A 19,495-nucleotide genomic window follows, 5' to 3' on the forward strand; every position below is an offset into this window, starting at 1 on the left:
AAGAAAAAAGGAAGTATAGAAAAGTTACTGATATCACTATGTCACTTGACCTTCAAAGCCACTGAAGTCAGGTTCCAATGGGCATCTTAGTAAAAACGTTTCTTCTGAATAGCTACAATACACAGAGGACACAACATTTTAGTCAGAAATGTTTATAAAATTAGTATCCCAGAAGAAAACCATTGTGGCATATGAAGACTGAGAAAGCCATCTGCAACTGTAATCTAAGGCAATGAAAAGGAAAAACAAGCTCTCTATTGCACAAGATTTTAGGTCATTATTGCATTCTATTGATTAATTAAGGACTCAAATTCTATGTGGATACCTAACACATCGAGAGAAAGCCTGACACTCAAGAAACTGGAAACAAGTTACCTGCTTGGATACAGGCAATAAATGAAATGATGAAAATCACAGAGAGTAAAGGAAAACTTGTGACATGCCAGGAAAATTTAGAGATGGCTAAGGCACACCTCTCTGTAATTCCCCCTAGTTTTTATCCTCTGAAAATCCTAAACAAAGAAGCCAATGACAGGTGTACTGCACACACTGAACTTGTGATGTCCTAGGGTCGAGCTGTGAAGAAACTTCCAGAGGAAAAGAGGAAAGAGGTAGATTTTCATACCAGGAGAAAGGGGCTGCTGAACAGAAGTCTACATAATTTCCTCTATCGAGCCTAATGATTACATGCAAACAAAAAAAAACCCAAAAACACATTACTGGCAAAGATGGTTTGAAACTGAAAAGACATGGAAGGAAGTTATTCAAATTAGACAATGGGAGTAACTAAGTTTTAAAAAAACCTGCCCATCTTAGGTGATTCTAATGATCATTTAGGAACATAACCATATGAGAAAATGAATCAAAGTAAAAAAACACCTTTGTGTTGCTCAGAAAAGCATTTAAATACTCCTGATGCACAAACCTATCCATACAAGGTGATCTGACTGCTGGCCATTTTAGCTATATACAAAAACAAACGATGGACTGTCAGTCATTTGATGCTTTAATTGGAATTTTCTACAAAGTAACTCACAGCATAAGATTTGCAAAGAACATTTTACTGATTTGTTTTCCTCAGTAAAAATCACAATCAGGAAAAGATGGAAGAGACCTTAATCCCTCTTCTCTTTCATAACACCCACCTATCTGACTGGTTTTAAAAGTTACAGAACACACTATATTAGACAAGCAGACTTATAAAGTCAGGATACTACAACAGATATAAACCAAATGTTTGCTCAGGAATCACACAAAACTTCACAGAATGACTGAAAGATGAAACAGCCAAGTAGTGTCCTACTATGCTGCAGCTCCACCTGTTATTACAGACTTATCTTTTGAAACACGCATATATACCAGTCTGGCTAAGAATAGGACATTCAGAAAACAATCAAATGTTGTCAGCTCACAAAAGCACTTTGAAATAGCTAACAAGTGCCAGAATGAAGATTAAATTCACATATCTAAGCAATATTAAAAGTTATATAGAAAAATAAGTATGTGAACTTTTAATTCCCATCTCCTTAATTGAAGGAAGACTAACAAGGCTTACAGGGCTGAAGATCTAAATGAGGATAAAACAAAATATTATATATGTTTGATGTATTGTGTAATTTGCAGGCATTGCCCTAAAGAAATGGCAAAGTTACTGGACATACACTCATAGAGCCCAACAGTGACCTGATGACACCATAACCTCCATTTTACTGTGTAGAATTGAAGGGATAAAGAAGAAGGACAAAATTTACAATTCAAAATCTGCAGTTTCCAGATCTTGCTTTGTCGACACCTACATTAGCTCTTTAATAATCACACAGATTTAAATTTCAGTACTCATCGAATTCAATGGTAAGACTTCATAACTTGGCAATTGAGCTAATACAAATGCATACCAGATAAAGCACACACCAAGCAGTGGCTACACACAACAATGTGTTAGCAATGTCAGTAACACTATTTTGAACCAGCAGCAAAAACAGTTGCTTTTCCTTTATAGAGGCATCCCAGTGTTTTAGCCACTGCCACCCATACACAATGTATATTTCTTTTTACAATAAAATAAAATTGAAGAGGATCCTGTATGAAGATCTGAGACCACGTAGACAGTGATCACCATTTGAAATGCAACCCCAGTGACCAACTAACCATAGATGACACTGACTGAGTGTGGAAAAATGTCTTAAAAATAGGGACTGCCAGTATTTTACAGCTAAGTTAATTATCATAAATGTGCAGGAACAAATGGGGGGGGGGGGGGGGGGGGGAGTTGTTGCATTGTTTGTTTGTTTTTTGGGGGGGTGGGGGTAGAGTCAGGGAGGTTTGGTGATTGGGTTGCTTGACTTTTCCCCACCAGGAGCTTTGTGTATACCTTTCAGATACTAACACAGCTCTAACTGATGAACTGTCAAAGTTATTCTTTTCAAAATGAAGAAAATGCAGGGGTATTATTATATGGAAGAATTATTCCAAAGTAACTTGAAAACCCTAGTATTTAAACATTTAAAATATGTTAGCTTTTTAATGTTCACAAAAACACAGGAACACAAGCGTATTCTATATTAACTTTGGCATTTTAGCAAGTTTAGCCTTTAGCCACCATTTAAAATCTAAGTTTATTTATGTGTTTGCCTGTGTAACAACACAACAACAAACCCCACACACTCTTCTTGGTTTAACCTGTTGGTGACTACATGGTTTTTTTCTGTAAAAAAATAACCAGCCATAACTAGCCATAAGGCAATACTCATACTAACAACATACATCAATATTAAAGCAGTTACTGTGAATTTGTTTACACTGTAAGTGAAATGCAGAAGACATGATGATTTTCTGAGATAAAACACATACTGCTTTCAACACTAACTGGTTTATATTAGTGGCTAGGTAACCACTGGAAGTTACTGAATTTTAATCAACGGAGGAAAAAAGTATTTAGGAAAAGAATCCCTTGCTTTAGAGGTTAAATTTTCATACAGATCACAAAAATTTGATTGCACATCTTTCAGAATCAAGCACAACTACAGGGTTCTTTGGAGAAGTAAGCTGGAGAGTTTAAATAATTTTACAATGTATCCAAAGTAACACTTTGCAAATTTGCATGAGCACCACAGCAGCAGTCACTACCAAACAGTCTGAGATGAAGCCAGTCTTCTCCTTTCTAACAGTCGAGTCCAGCTTGCAACACTATCAAAAATAAAAGAACTGTAAGCTAATTGCTGGCAAGTATGACGCAAGCGGTTTCCTCGGTAACAGCCCAAGTTGCTGAAGTGCCTGATCCAGCATTTCCTCATCTGTTTGCACTCACACCAGCAGTCTGACAATGTAGTCACTGCATCCTGTTTCACTCGGCAGCCAGCGAAAAATACTGAGCTTAACCCTTGACTAACATCTTCACAGTTAACCAAGCCTATCTATAAATTAACTTTTACAATAGCGTTTTCTGCATGCCTTTTTAATTTTCTCACCTTTACAGTAGCTGTCTACATTGCATTTTTTTTAACTGAGAAGGAAAAACATGAGAAAGAAAACATCATCTAAAATTAAAAAAAGTGTAACATATCTTTCAATTTGCATTTGCACTACTGAAAGTTTCTGCCACATATTAAGTTTAAGAAAATTAGTCACCTGCAGATCTTACATAAAACACCAAACTACCCGTATCTCTGATTTTCATTGAATGGTTTTAGCTTTATAGTTCCAGAATTTTCCTCATTTTGTACTATACCCAAAGTAAATTGGATACAAACATCAAGAGGATGCATCTAACTACCACTCATTCACTTCAAAAATATGTGTATTCATATATAACTAGGAAGCATGTTTTAAAAATTTGTCACAGAACAGTTACTGTATACAGCCAGGAAAACAAAAATCACATTTTGAGCTTAACAAAAAAAATATGTAGAGCATGGATCTCATCTGTGAGCTATCTTGCAGGGAAACTGCAGATTCTGGTGGGAAAAAAATGTTAAAAAAATGCAAATGCTGGCCTTTCTGACAATATATTGCACATGCAAAAAAGACAGTTTTAAGTTTTATTTTTAAATGTGAATTTGAACTTGGTCATTTCGGGGCATGAATAAAGACGAAACAAGCACAAAGCCTTTATTTGCTGACATTGTTGCTTATCTGGTGTAAACCGTAACTGGTTTTCTGTACTATGAAATAGTTGCAGGGCACAAAAAAAGCAAGAAGGCAACACAGAAGTAGTATATTTTGTTTAAAAATTTTAGGCAATGCTTCACCAAGGCAAAATACACGAGACATACTGCTGAAAAAAAAGTCTCCCACCTTCACTGACCTACCAGTGTAATTTTAAGTGGAAATCCCCTAAAGCATTCTGAAATAGACAGCCCACAGCCAGCCAGAACAACCTGTCACAGCAGCTTCCTGGCCACTAAAGAGAACTAGGTATCGAAAATGTGAAGGTGCAGGGAGGAGGCAACATTAGGGACTCTTAACTATTTCTTTCACAAAAGCTTACTCACTCATGAGGCCAGGTTCATATCAAATTAGAACCACTCTAAAAGGAGATCTAAAGCAGCCCTGACTTTCCAGTAAGTGGAAGTCTCATTCTTTCAAATACATCATGGATCCTCCAGTTTCTTGGGAAGCCTTCTTAAAATCTAGTATCATAACTTACCCAAATTCCAAAACATAAAATATGAAGTTTTAATCCAAAAAGTCCAGGGGTACAGACAAATGAGTGACCTGTAATAAAACTCCGAAGAACAGTATGCAGTTATGCACTGGCCACTATAGTTTTGTAGGAAATAAGAAACATAAAAGGGCTACCACGTTTCACAATATGATTGATGCTCTGGCTTAGTTGGTAATTAACTAGTTGTTAGCATCTCAGCAATGATGTTCTCTAAATGCAGATGTTTCCATCAGCAGGCTTTTCTATGCTATTAGTATAGTTTTCTTCTGTTATCACTTCTTAGCTTCTTGCCGTACACCTGCATTACTCTTCATTCTGATGTTGCAGTACCCACACAATAGGTAGGAGGGCAGAAGAAAAAAAGAAATGTTTCCTTTACCAATAGCCTGTGTTCCTCAATGGAATGGAAAGCCAGCTCAGAAAAAAAAATACATTATCTGGTATGTAATCATGGACATTCCAGAAAGAGATCAAGTAGTTTCAGGGATGAAGAGGCATTGATAGGCAGAAAACCTGTGATTACACAAGGCATGTTGAGGAACCCAAATATCCCTGTAGGGGAGGGAAGCAAACCAACACAGGCTAGTGAGACTATTGTTGCAGGTTTATGCTGAGATACAAAAGATTCCCACCCCAACTCTACTCATCAGCTGATCAGGAATCCCTGAGAAAAATCATGAGCCACATGATGTCTTTAGGTTATGGGATTCAAGGCTGAGACAGGTTCTCCAAAACTAAAACATAAAATGGTTGCTGAGGACATCCTCAATAAAATGAGGTTTTAGATGTCTGGATTAGAACCAAGTGGAGGAACATCCACATACAAGTTCTGTCAGAAGGCACTATCTAAACATAAACACAGGCATCAAATGATTTAACCATTTCAGTTATGCAGCTGATACATAACAAGACCATTTTGCATAGAAGGCTAGCCTCTGTAAAGCTTGGAAGTCTACCCAATTACTAACAATTTAGTACTTTTTCAATACTCAGAATTGTTATCCACCTTATACAAGTCCAGCAACTATGGAACCCACCATCACAATATACATTTTTTCTCCAGCTATACCCTGACTGGGGCATGAGAAGAAAAATACAGCTCTCTCCACCAAGCTAGATAACCTCCCAAATGACACTCATGACAAGACAGATGCAGGGAAGTCACTGCTTTTTTTTCTTGGCTTACCCCTCTTCCTGTAATTGGCAGGGGTACCACTGCAGAATGTCTCAAAAAATGAAGCAGAGTTGATGGGAAGAAAAAGACAGACCTGGGACACAGCTGGGAATCTAACAGACACATTGAGACAAAGTACTACTCAAAAATTGGAACTAAAGTTCAAAATTTCCTTCAAAAAAGAAAATTCTACAAAAGTCCAGTTAAATTTGCTTGCCTTGTGGAGGCAAATAAAGCTCAAGACATCAGGACAGAAAATATTCCTCTGCTCCTACTCGCCCTGTTGCAACCATAGCTGTAATCAGAATGAAATACTTCAATTAAATTTGTATATGAATGTCAGTATTATAAAGATCAGGGAAAGCTTTCTTAAAGCTCTCAAAGATTGCAGGAAGGTACATCAACAAATACAAATCCTGTAATTCCTTCCTTCCATTTTGAATGGAGAAATGAAGGGAGTAAGATACTCAGTATTTATTTTTTAAGGCACAATTCATTCCCTATTATCATTAGTCAGCCATCTACTCTTGCTACAGCTGCAGCACTTGAGCTAACACTACTCCTATTTCTCCTTCCTCACTTGTTTACAATAGGAAAGAGGCAAAACATAAACGAGATGGCTAAAGGCTTAGTCTTCTCAAAAAGAAAACCCAACAACCTAAAACCCCCAAAACACACACAAACAAACAAAAGAAAACCCAAAAACCTAGACAACCTTTGTCCCCTCTATCCAGGAAATAAACAAGAGGGTTGTTTTCAGCTTTGAAACCACACAGACATACAGATCCTCTTTGGGCAGCAAAGAGTAAGTTCCTAACTGCAAAAGCTTACATATTAAGAGCTCAGATCTTACAAATAAATTTGCAGTTATGCTTATAGAGAATGAAGCAGGCGAGTAAGCACCTTGCATCTAACTTGCAGGACTAAAATAATAAAATGAAAAAACAAAGACCTTTACAATATTGTATAGTATCAAGGTAAAGGATAAGGTCTGTACGAGTATGTCAAAATAAATGCACACACCTTTTCAAATGTAGTCTACTTATGTATCGTTCTTCAATAATGGACATTTACATGGTACTGAAGAGATTCTAGAAACATTTTTATGCCGTAAATGCAAGGAAATATTTAATCTGTTTTATAAATTGTATGTTACCAAATGTTCTACATAAGTGTGGGGTTTTTTAAACAATAATTTCATTACTAGGTTTCTAAAGAAGTAAAGTGCTTTCAGCCAGAACATTTTTATGTCTTTGCTGAAAGATACGTGTAATTTTGGACCAAGATATGTTACTGATCTTGTAACATGTTGAAGGAGAAAGAACACACTGGTAGGAAGAGAAGCTAAAATAATTATAAAATTAAAAACAGGTAAGGACAAGGAAAGAGAAAGGTAAATGATGGTTCAAAAAAGACAAGCAAGGAAGCAATTTACTACTGAACACTGATGTCCTGAGAAATTATTTTTCTTGTACTTTCAAGGCCCATTTTCTAAAAGCACACCAATCCTGTCCATCATCAGTCAGGTGAAAGGAACATAGCTTTAAGAATGTATTAATTTGTGATTGTTAACACTTGCTACTAGAGGGCTAAAGCTATAAATTAAATTAAACCCTGTGAATTTTTAAACAAGTAGGAACTACAATCTCAATCCTTAAGCACATGTTCTTTTCCACTTGAAAGCATAAAGAGTTCTGCTGACTCTAGGGAGCTTCCTACTAGAATAACCTTTAAGACAAGTATAGAAGACTTACAGATCTTTAGCAATGAAATTTTAGTCTCACAGGAAAAATTACGTAAGACTAACTATATACCTTTATAGGTTCATTATTAAAGCTGCATTCTCTTTTGCAGTTAATGTCTAAATGGCATCTCTTTTTTTATATGAGACACAGTTTGAGTCGTTTCTAAAGTTGTAAGATGCTTTCCTGAACAGGATATTGATTTCATATTTACAGATACAACACCAGTTTCTAGATTAGTTTGTCCTGAAATTTTATCTTTAATGATCTTATTAAATGGATTACACAAATTTCATATGTAAGCACAGAGTTTTACTCAGTTTTAACAAGACTGTTTGAAGCTTAAAGACTTTTAATTAGTTTTGATTTTTAGTCTTCATAAAAAATTGTTATCCTTCACACTGACTGAAGCACTATATTTTCTTCTTCACAACATTCTGCAGATGTCTCTGATATGACAGTCATTGTCTCATCTCTTATTTGAAAACAGGCCACACTTAAAAGCAATAGTCAGCACCTGTCTCTCCTCATCTACTCCCATTTTCTAACTTTCATCTTGACATCATGGAAAATCACTTGCAAACCTATTATATTCAAGCTCCTTTAAAAATTCTTTGGCATCTAATGAACTGTCTGCCAGTTATAAAAAATAAATTAATTAAAAGCAATGATGACAAAGACAGGTCATTAACACAAAAGCTGTTCTAAACGATTCTTTCTTAATTAAACTTGTTCAATGAGAAGCTCCAAATAGAAGGAAAAATCAGATTTTCAATATTACCATGGCATGGAAACTTTCTTGCTACTTTTTATTCACCATGGCAGTATCTCTTATAGAGAGTCTAATTAACACTTTTCTACAACTACATAAAAATAAATTAACAGATACTTGTAATCAAAATACTTCCAACTACGCTTTGCCATAACAGCACAAAGCTGTTATTTACATCACGGTAACCACTTACTTTGACTTCAGATAAACATACTACATTTAATCAATCCTTGGAAAAATCTTAAGTAACATTCCTCAGCTTCTTACTACTTCACAATAATAAAAAGAGACTAAAAGACACCTAGTTAAACATGTATGTTTGTAATCAACTGAAATTCTCTCCTTGGAAGTTTCATTTGAAATTTGCTTTGTAAGCGTGGTTCAGTGATCCCCACATGGATACTATACTGCCCTGAAAATGCAGTTAGTTGAAACAAGGAGAGACAAAGGGCACAAACAAGCCTGTTTGTATTTTCTAAGATATGAAATGTGCTGCTCTATCCTATACCAACATGTTAGGAAGAACCAAGCCCCTCTCATCACTACTGTTTGTGTTTGTTTACCCCATTCTATAAGCAGCAATACACAGCAGGTATGTCTGCATTTCAATGCACTTTTGTATGCACAATCTCAATGGAAATAGTATAACCCAGATCAACATTCATCTTTCCCTGAGCAAAATAGAGCCTGCTTCTCACAGATCTGACTGTTCAAGAGTAAAATTGTTCTAGTGTGCCTTTACGTCTTCCCGTTTGAGCCAATTCCTTCAGGGCAGTGCCAGAGCAGATGGCATTTCACAGGCACAGCAGGATCTAAACTTTTTCAGCCTGCTAATCACACCTTCAGGTTTCAACACAAATTTCCCTCCCCTACTATCCACATCTAAGACGATAACACTTGTAGCTACAAAAATGCAGTTTAAATTAACTGAAATTTAATTTCATACTATGTAATGAGGATAATCCTATTCCAAGGGAGTAAGAGTGTGCAGCATACTACGGAACTGCAAGAGCTTGTGAGTGCATTTACACATTACACTGTCTAGGTGGCAAACCAAATGAAATGAAGGCTAGTGCGGATGTTAATCAAAACAATAATCACTTAAGACTTCTCTTAAAAAAATTCCTTTCTTTTTGAAGTTTGAATTGTTAAACTATATGCATGACAGTGAATTTTACTAACTACTAATGATGTCCTATAAATACAGAGATCACTCCCTGCCTCCGAGAAAGCTCACAAAAAGGCAGTTCACTTCCAAAGTTACAAGCCCAGCTAAGAAGCCGTTCACTTTTGTAAAGCACACACACTGCCAGGTTCCCTGGCCACCATACAGCTCTCACACAGAAGACAATGAGATAGCTGAGGTTTAGTGTTTATCAGTCATCACGTTGAAAAACATCAGCAATTTGTGTGAAAGGATAGAAACTGTTCTGGAAAGCAAAAAAGTACTAGAAAAACTCACTGATACCTGTTCTTAAAAAAATTACTTCTTATCCTGTATTAGTAACTTAAAAGTACCCAGAAATTTAGAAATCCTTTAAGAGAATCCACTAGGCAGAAGGCACAAAATTATACTCCTGAAGTAGCAAACAGGTATCACGCAACAACGCTTAGAAGAAAAATAACTACAGAATAAACCCCAGAAAATACATTATGATTGAATTTGTAATGTTAAACTGACTAAGAAAAATAAAAAGATCCTAAATGTAAACACAGGCCTTTAATTTTAGGTTACATTGGAACAAAAACTATGCTAAAGACATGGACAGCAAGCCTAATATAATAAAGCCTTTTTTAGCCTTTTCTTTAGCTCCTATCCTGTTAAAAGGGTTTAATCTAATCAAAGAGAAAATGTAACATGATCAATAACGAAGGCTAAAAGAGACACTCTGATACCACAGTGCCTACACAGGGAGTCATAGTTAAGCTGTTATTGCAATAAAACTGATAAAACTTCCCTCTGCAAACCTTAAGCTTCACACACTTTCAGAAGAGTTTATTCTACATTGTGAATTCTGCAGATAAAACTGTACTGAAAATAGGTATAAACAGGCAGGTGTGACACAGGCTTGCTGTATCACTACCTAACAGTGGTACAGTTCTGCTGGGGCAGGGGAGCAGCACCGGCCATAATGGGTATACTGAAAGTACTCACCCCAAATTAAAACTGCATGTATATTTCTCAATTACTATTACCAGCACAGATATAGCTAAACCAATGTACCTGTATTGCTAATTCAGGCAAAAAAAACCCTAGAACATTCCTCATAAAAAAGGGAAGCTCTCTTAAAACCAAATCCAAAGCACCCAAATACAGCTTCTCACGGACATTTTCTATTCAATTTCTTGAATAGCTTAAAAATAGTAAATCATATAGGAAAAAGATAATTTTAACTTTCCATAAAACAAACATTTATCAAATGAATAACAAATGGACCATTTGCTGCAAATATGCCTTTAATGTTCCTTTATGCAAACCTGAATACCTTCACTAAGTTAAGGTTGGCAACTCAGTAATGGGTAGCAAAACTTGTCAGGATTGGCATTCAATCAGTCATTTAATTGGTAGTATGTCGGCTTTTTCCACACCTCCTGTACAAAGTGAGGTTAGCAATGGTAGCCATGAATGTATTGCATAGCAGCACCAGTTTGAACAATCAAACAAACAGAGGGATGTAAAAAAATCACTCAGATATCTGTGCCCTGTTTTGTCCCTCTTCCAGTAAATTTGCACTTGTTTCAAAGGAACATGCTACATATAAAAGCTATGAAAAAGTAGGGATGGCCCAACACATCAAAACTTACTCCTGGTCACCAGTAGCCTGAATTTATGTCCTTTCCCAAAGCTGTATGATCCATTTTCAAATATAAAACCACTCTGGGAACTATAATTTTATGTCAGCAGTCATTCATTGTTATGTTGTCTCTAGTTCCCTAAAACACTTCATTTTTTCACATTTGCCAATAAGGCCATTCACTTAACTGGTCTTCCTTAAGGACAGATCTCTCCGATCTGTTTCTGTTACACTTCCCCTTCCCAAATACCATCATCTGTCAGTTTACTTGTTACCCTGTGAACTCTAATTTATTAGCATCCATGGTTCCTGTCTGTTTGGAAGGTTCTAGTATGCTTTTACTTCCACTGGATCCCTAAAGTTATTGATCCTTTTTATGTTTCATTAATGTTCACTCATATATTACACAGTCTGCCCTTACCAATGCAAGCCCTCACTTTTACCTTAAATGTTCATTCCTGCTATTTGAGTTGCAGAAAAGTTGAATTATTATTTTTTCCCCGCCAAAATTTACTCTGCTGTGTCATACTATCTCACTAAGCATTGTTTTCACCCACTAAAAAAGGCATGTTGAAATTCAATATTTCCTTTCACTCTTCTTTATTCTCATCTTAAACTATTCTTTCAGCTCTCTCTCCACATAGTTTTATCCTGAAAAAAATGGGTGAGATCCCAGCAAAATATTCAATGGCTTGCACCTCCTGTGATCTGCTCTCCCTTCTTATTTGGCAGGCAGTAGTTTTTCTCATCTGTTTTCCTCCACAAATTTTTGCATCAATGACAGAACAGACTACATCTCCCAGTTTCCCTGTCTGCAATCCTTATCTTTGCACAAAAGTACAAGATTTACCCTTTCCCATCTTCAGCAACTAGTTTCTGAACACCAGACCTGAGTTGGCTTTGTTCATTTGTTCAAATGAATGACGGTAAGACTGCATGAAGTTTCCATTTTTAGGTATCAGAAAACTAAAACCAGCGGAAAAAAGCTTTTTTTAAAAATACAACTTTCCTATCAAGTGTCAAATAAGGCCCCATGCTTTAACAGAATTCCCACCCCCCAGTTCTGGTATTCACTCATGAAATACATTTACTTATGTAAAGTTCAGCTCACACTGCAGACTTGCTCCATGTTGGGGCATATTCCATAGGGTCTCTTCACTTGCCACTCATTTTTTTTCATAAAACTTGCTGGAATTTGGTATCTTTGAAAGTTCTAAGGCCATAGTATTCAGTCAGTTCAGTTGGTCAAGTTTAGGATGGTACTGTCAGGTATATACATGCACACACATACACTGTGTCAAAAGATGAGTCTCCTCCTCAGGAAAATGAGCCTGACTCCTTGTAATTCTCTTCCCTTTCATATTTAACCTCACAAAATACACTGTTCATGAACTGCATCATGGAGGCTGTCCTCTTTACCATTCTAGAGACTCCCCTAGGAACCTTTTGTTCCTCATCCCTACAGTTTTCTTTCGTAAGTTTAAAATACCTTCCTAGTCAAAGCTGAAAATTAGTACTTTATCCAATTTATCCTGTTAGTTTTCTTTGACACAGTCGATCATAAAGTTCTTAGAACCTTCTCTCCCAGCTTCCTCCATTACTTTCCTACTGGCGCTCTGGTCACTCCTGTATCATGCCACCTTCACCTTCCTCCAAATTTCTCCAATATTTCCACAGCAGTTGTCTTTGATCTCCTTCTTTTCTCCTTTTACCTTTTCTTGCCAAGAAACCACACCTGCAGAAACAGCCAACACCCTTCGCTCCACTGACAATTTAAAGACATGTTTATTTCCCTGCTTTTAGTGTACTTTTCTGTCCAGAACATGAGCTGTCACCAAGCCTTAGATATCTAAAAACTGGCTTAAGGTAAACTTAGCTAACAGAGTTCTTAACTGCACTCAGTCTCCCTGAGGGCATTCTTTGTCATTCTCTGTGAACCAGAGTATGGTCCTGGCAGTGACTTTGCCAGAGGATACCATCTTAAACTCTGACCTATCTACAGGTCTCTATGGGCAGACCATGCTCAAGTAATCCTTTCTTTGTGGTATAATACTACAAGAATATAACTTCAGGATGAAAAAAAAAAAAAAGAAGGTGTATATGTGTGTGTAGAAAAAGTATGCAACTCTTCCCAAGAGTCTTCTTATTTCACATTTCAACTACTGCAAAACATTTTGTCAGGGTCAGAGAAAACCAGACAGAAACAATATAATCCTACATATCTTAAATACGGTTGGAAAAACAGTCTTCCAAGACTGTTGCTTTCACCATGTAGTCCTTTCTCTTTGTGTATTCCCTGCATTCAGTCACATCCCATTGAAATTGACTACATTCACAGCTCAACACACACATTTTTACTTTTATTTTCCCCACAAGACAAACAATAAAAACCCAATACGAAGATTCTGTTAACAACGGAAACAAATCCTGACATGCAGGTACACTTGTGGTAACAGACATTGTAATCATTAGGGGATAACTTAAAATCTCAAAAGAGCTATTTTGTTAAATACAGAGCAAGATGACTTACATTTTATGTTATTAGCTGCAATCAACAGGTAAAGGCTCACATGTTACTAGGCTGCAAGCAGTATCTGAGTGTAACAATTTTAAGACACTGTAGAATACATATTAACAGACAGTATCTGCACTAGAAAATTTATCCCCCAAGTACTTAAGGACAAAGTATAATCTATTTCACAAATAGGTGACACTGATCTAAATTGTCTAAGCAAATAAGGAACTGCATTAATTTCAAGTTATGTATTTTAGACTTTTCAAATCAAGTCCTGATCTTCCTAAGCTAATGCACCAAGGTACAAGATAGCTTGGAACACAAACTGGGGAAGGTGGCAGTCAATTCAACAACCAACCTAACCACAGGACAACTGTTCTGTGCAACATGAAAGGAGTCTATCCATGAAATATCCCAGCCTTCCTATGTGTTTGAACCTAGTCAGGTAACTAAGAAAAGTATTAGCTCTGTTTGCAGACTGTTTTGGACACACATCCTACATATTTAATTAGGAAGGCCTATTCTCTACTCAAGGAAGAATATAAATTTTAGAAACCACATACTCTTTCTGGATCTGAGAAGTTCCTATGCATGAGTTCCTACACACGGTTATTTGCTTTCAAATACATATTCATCATCATGTTAAAGAATGAATAGCTTTTACTACAATACTTTTCAGACATAGAGTGTTTAGAAAATCTGCAACACTGAAAAGCACCTTTTAGATTCCCAATTCATATACAGCTTTCATGTGGGGGGAAAAAGAATTAAGAAAAATAACTAAGTGCTAAATAGACAACAATCAATGAATATAAATCCTTTGATACCAGTAGTGGTAGGTACAGCTATGAGATTAGTATCCAATTAATACATATAATCTAAACATAATCTACACAAAATTTATAATACCAATTAATACTGCAGCCATACTGCTAATAAGCAATTCCTCTCTAGGTCCAGGGCAAATACTGAAGTAAGAATATAAAAAGCCTGTTTACTGCTAAAATCATATGCATATCTGTGAGCAGGATAAGTGTTAATGTAGTAGTTCAGAAAAGACACTGTATTTGCATAATTTTTAACTCTTGATTTTAGTCACATTGCTTCCTTCTATGTGTATGTTTAATTTTTTATAATAGCTTTTAAGTATACTCACATAAAAATTTAAAGATATAATCTATTCAAAACCCTTTCCCACCACCTCAAACTACATTGGTAGCCACATGTACTACAGAAAAGCCATACACAGCGTGAATTTGTAGACTTTGGTGGCTAAACTAAGCATGAACACTCATATAAAAGGTAAGAAAAAGGTAATTAATTTTATCAACCTTCCAGCTTTATAGCTGCCGTACCTGTTCAAGTACAGAAAGCAATAATCTAAATCTTTGTCATAAGGATTGCTCAAATTAGTAAGCATTTACAGGACTGTGCTCACAGGGCCTCTTTCCACTTCTACCCCAGAAAAGAGCAATAGCTCCATCCAGTTCCAGTGTGCACACACTACTGGTTGCACATACCTTTGTGTATTGTCCCCACTCTCACCCTCCATGCATACAAACCCCTTACAATTTCTGGCTTGATCTTATTTATGAAAAAGAACAGTCAAGTGAGTATAATAATTTTCTCATGTGTTTAACTAGACAGAGAGCCCGACAATTTCAAACGACAAGCATCTGGAAACTTAAGGTCAATACTAGTATTCCCTTTTTTCCTCAAAGAGCAACTAAAAATCTACTCAAGAGGAAAGATTTTCACAGTGAGAACAATCAGCCACTGGAATAACCTTCCCAAGGAAGTGGTGGATTCCCCAATACCAGACACTTTTAAGATTCAGCTGGACAAGGTGCTGGGCCACTTTTCCTAGGCTGTGCTTTCACCAGGAAAGGTTGGACCAGATGATCCTTGAGGTCCCTTCCAACCTCGTATTCTATAATTTGATACATCTGCCTTTTTTGTTCTTAAGCGCCCCTGCTTGCAGAGGTTCATATAAACCTCTGCATACAAGAGGTTCCTAACAATCATACAAAATACTTTGAATAGAATCACAATAGCAACTTAGCTCTCATTCATCAAAGTATTCCTGTCACAGTGAACCTGCAGCACATTCCTTGTACTCCACTGACCCTCCTAACAATGCTCATTGAACTTACTCTTATAACATTAATACTGCAAAAAAAATACTGAAATATTTTAAAATTATCTGCAAAATGTGCATTTAGTCCTTAAAGAAAACACGTATAACAAATGCTCTCTGGAAAGCATTCAGTGCATACACGTTCCTTCTGTTTCAAGAAAGCAATAAAAAAAAAACTTGTAGTGTTTATTCAAATAAAGTCACACATTATGGACTTAGTTCTTCCCCCCACCCAAACAATTGACATTTTATCAGCTCTGCAATGTCTGATCTCTCTCCAAGTCAGACAGGAGATCAGAGGATTTAACCTGTTTTATGCTTATAAAATCACATACAAAATGCTACGCAAAACGCGTATCTCTGAATACCACTTAAACTTTGCTTCATAAAGCACAAATATTTATTGTAAAGTATAATAGACTATTAGGAAAGCAAAGAACTTCAGATCTCTTTGTTGTTTCTGTTCACTTCTAGTGATAACAAAGATATCAAATTCTGGAAGTCTACCAAACAGTTACATTTTATCATGAACACGTATGATTTAAGTACTGCCAATAAATTCTATGTATTTAGTTATGGTTGACATTTATGATGTTACTTAAAGAATAATAAATGCCTTAACTTGAAATATGCGCATACCTTTAGGAAGTGAGCCAAATATCAAAGGGAGCATTTAGTACGTTGCATAAGAACAAGTATCTTCTATCATCTAGAAAGGTTAATGAAACCACATTTTCTGAAGTTTTTGTACTGCAGACAAATGTGGCAGAAAGAGAGCATTTACTATCCAGAAGGGAACAGAGAAAGTAAATTACTACACAATATTCCCTACATACCTTAAACACTAGTACAGTAATTTAATGTTTGTGTCATAGTATGCATTAGATAGCTCATTCAGTAAGTGTCAAATTATTTCTGAAGGCTGTTACAGCATACTTGCATTTAACCTTTTATCCAAAAACAATTACCACTGTATTATTCTGTTGTGCAAATGCAGGGAAATACATGCTTGAAAACCACTCACCATTTCAGATTCACCTCGTATTTTCTCAGACCTGTTTCACTGACAATCACAAGAAGTGCATTAAGGAATACACGTCAAAGCAAAATTAGAAAATTTAATTTAGTATCCATGGATTTCAGCCACAACCTTAAGTAGACAGGGGCCTCTGCAGCAACAATCCCTTCTCAGAAACTGTTCCTTTGCACGTTTATTACATACACTCCCCTTATTCTCTCTCCTGTAACGGTCTGATAATCCACTTGCAGCAGCCTCAGGCCAGTTTCACCGGCGACACAACTCGATGTACTTGCAGTTCACGTGCAAGTTCCCCACATAAAAACAAACTCCACACACACAGATGGAGGGTTACGCTACAAAAAAACAGACTCATTGAAAAGTTTTCCGGGAGGTAGAAACCAACAGAGTTCCATTCAAGAAAAGTGAGCGTTTTGGGAATCCCTCCAGACTCTGCTGAACAGCTCTCTCTTCAGTAAAAAGGAGTTTCTTAAATCTTATCAACCCAAACCTAACGCTAATTTACGTGGAACGAGGAAAAGAGGGCGAGAAGGACAGAGAGAAACAAGATACAGTAATCTGCAAGGCAGAGGGACAGCTGCCACTCAAACAACGCCAACATTTGATAAATAATACCCCTCAAAAACTGGTACTTCTTTAGCACTCAACAATCATTTTGTCGATAGAAAAATGGGAAGAACCAGAAGCGGCAAGCAGCTAGAAAGCTGTGGTTTCTTTCTCTCATAAAGTCTGCCAGAAGCGGAGGAGGTGTTGGGCTTCAGAAAAGAAACAAAACAGCAAGGTATCTGATAGCTGAACATGTTTGGTTTGGTGGTTTGTTCTAATCAATAGGAACTATTTTTTAATATTTAAGATCATATGAAAACCGAGCAAACCTTCGGTCCTATAGCAAATACATTATTATGATATAGCTTCTATACAGACAGAAAGGATTATACCGATTCTGCAGAACAGAGTCGAGAAACTCACAGACTAACACTTGCCTCCGTTCCTCTAACAGGAGTTTGCCAGTTAGCAGGCATCCAGCAGAGACATACACAGCAGTTAGGAAAAGCAAGTGGCGCTCATTTCTCAGGAAGTTTCTCCTTCCAGTTTCGAAGACACCTACCTGCTCTCTGGAAATGCAAGGCAACGAGGGTCTCCTAAACATTTTGCAGCTGCCATAGTAGCTGGCCGAAGTCTCGCCTAAGGATACGCAGCTAGACCTCCTCCTAGGTCTGATCACAGGCACTTTTTCCTCCACGCTGGGGAGCCGTGGGTGGTGATGATGCTGGTGGTGCGCTCCGCGGCTCTGAGCCGAGAAGATGCCGTGCTCTCCGCCACAGAGTGCTAGGAGGCAGCCTGCCACCCCGACCGAGCTGGCCAGCAGCGGTCTGAGGGCTGGGGGGAGCGAGTGAAGGGTGGTGAGCGACAGCAGCCACACCAGGCTGGAGAAGACCAAGACGAGGAGGCTCCGGCGCAGCTTCAGGGAGCTCTGCAGCAGGGTCAGCGCTGCCACCGAGCCCAGCACCGCCAGGAGCCTGCCTAGGACCACCTGAGGCTCGCCGAGGGTCTGGGGTTCCTCTTCATGCCCCTCGGCGGGCAGCAGCCACTGCAGCGCCACGAAGTCCCCCGAGTAGCAGCACACGGGAAGCGCCAGCAGCCACCAGCGGGTCGTGCCGCCGCCGTGCTCCCCGCGCCTGCCGCCGGCGAGGTAGCAGGTGAGGAAGAAGAAGGCACAGGCGATGCTGAAGAGGGGGCTGAGGCAGCGGGACAGGCACAGCAAGGCGTGCAGCGGCCGGGGGCTCCGCCAGCTGCTCCCGCCCTGCTGGCCCCCGGCGCTACCCCGGCCGTGAAAGGCCAAGAGCGAGAGGACGGCGGCGGCCAGGGCGCCCAGGCTGAGCAGAGCCCAGGAGGAGGAGGACGAGGCGGCGGTAGGGAACAGCAGCAGGGAGAGGAAGCTCTTCGGGGGGTCCTGCCTCAGGGGGGTCGCACAGCTCTTCACGTAGCCGTTCCGCAGGCTTTCCGGGCTGCTGCCGCTGCCGCCGGGGAGCGCCAGGGGGGCGGCCGCCCCGCCGCCGTCCGGCTGCGGGCAGTGCTGCGGGGGCTTGCTGGGTCCGTGGGGGCAGGCGGCCGCGGCTTCTCTCTCTTCCCTCATGGTGGTCGGGGACGCGGGAGGGGGCAGTACGGGGGAGAGGCGCGGGTCGCGCTGGCTCCGGCCCGGCCGCGCCTCCCTCATCTCCTCAGGAGAAGGGCGCCGGGCTGAGCCGCCGCCTCCCCTTCGGCGGGCAGCGGCGTCCGCCGCATGGTGGGCGAGGACGGGAAAAGAGAGAAAAGGTAAAAGTCTCGCTCGCCCGCTCGCTTTCCCCAAGCGGATCCCGCGACGGGGACTCGCTGCCGCCTCCCAGCGCTCGCCGGCAGCAGCGGCCGCTGGCGGAGCGGCCCCGGCGGGGGCGGGAGCGCGTCGGGGAACGGCCCCGGGCCGCCGGCCCGCCTCCCCTCGCGCCTGCCCTCGCGCCGCTGCACACGGCGCGCGCGGAAGCCCCGGCGGCGGCACGCGCCCCGGCAGCGGCCGCGCGCTAACTGCCACGCGCTAACGGCCGCGGGGGCTGGGCGGGCGGGGGAGAAGCGGGAGGCGCGCGCGGGCACGCGCTCCGGCCCCGGCGCGAGCCTCCCGCC

General features: G+C 39.5%; 1 protein-coding gene across 2 annotated transcripts in view; it reads right to left on the minus strand.

The window, feature by feature from the left end:
• The window catches only part of PDE3B (phosphodiesterase 3B), an 88,329-nt gene extending 69,087 nt beyond the window's left edge, over positions 1 to 19,242 (minus strand). For both annotated transcript variants that reach the window (XR_005829982.1, XM_040609279.1), the window contains exon 1: positions 17,946 to 19,242. Coding sequence is in view for 1 of the 2 variants with exons in the window: in XM_040609279.1 (XP_040465213.1) it covers positions 17,946 to 19,055 (1,110 nt within the window). In the remaining variant the exon portion in view is untranslated. The remainder of the gene's footprint in view (positions 1 to 17,945) is intronic.
• Between the last annotated feature and the right edge of the window lie 253 nt (positions 19,243 to 19,495).

Source organism: Falco naumanni, chromosome 10, assembly GCF_017639655.2.
Source record: "Falco naumanni isolate bFalNau1 chromosome 10, bFalNau1.pat, whole genome shotgun sequence".
Taxonomy (NCBI): domain Eukaryota; kingdom Metazoa; phylum Chordata; class Aves; order Falconiformes; family Falconidae; genus Falco; species Falco naumanni.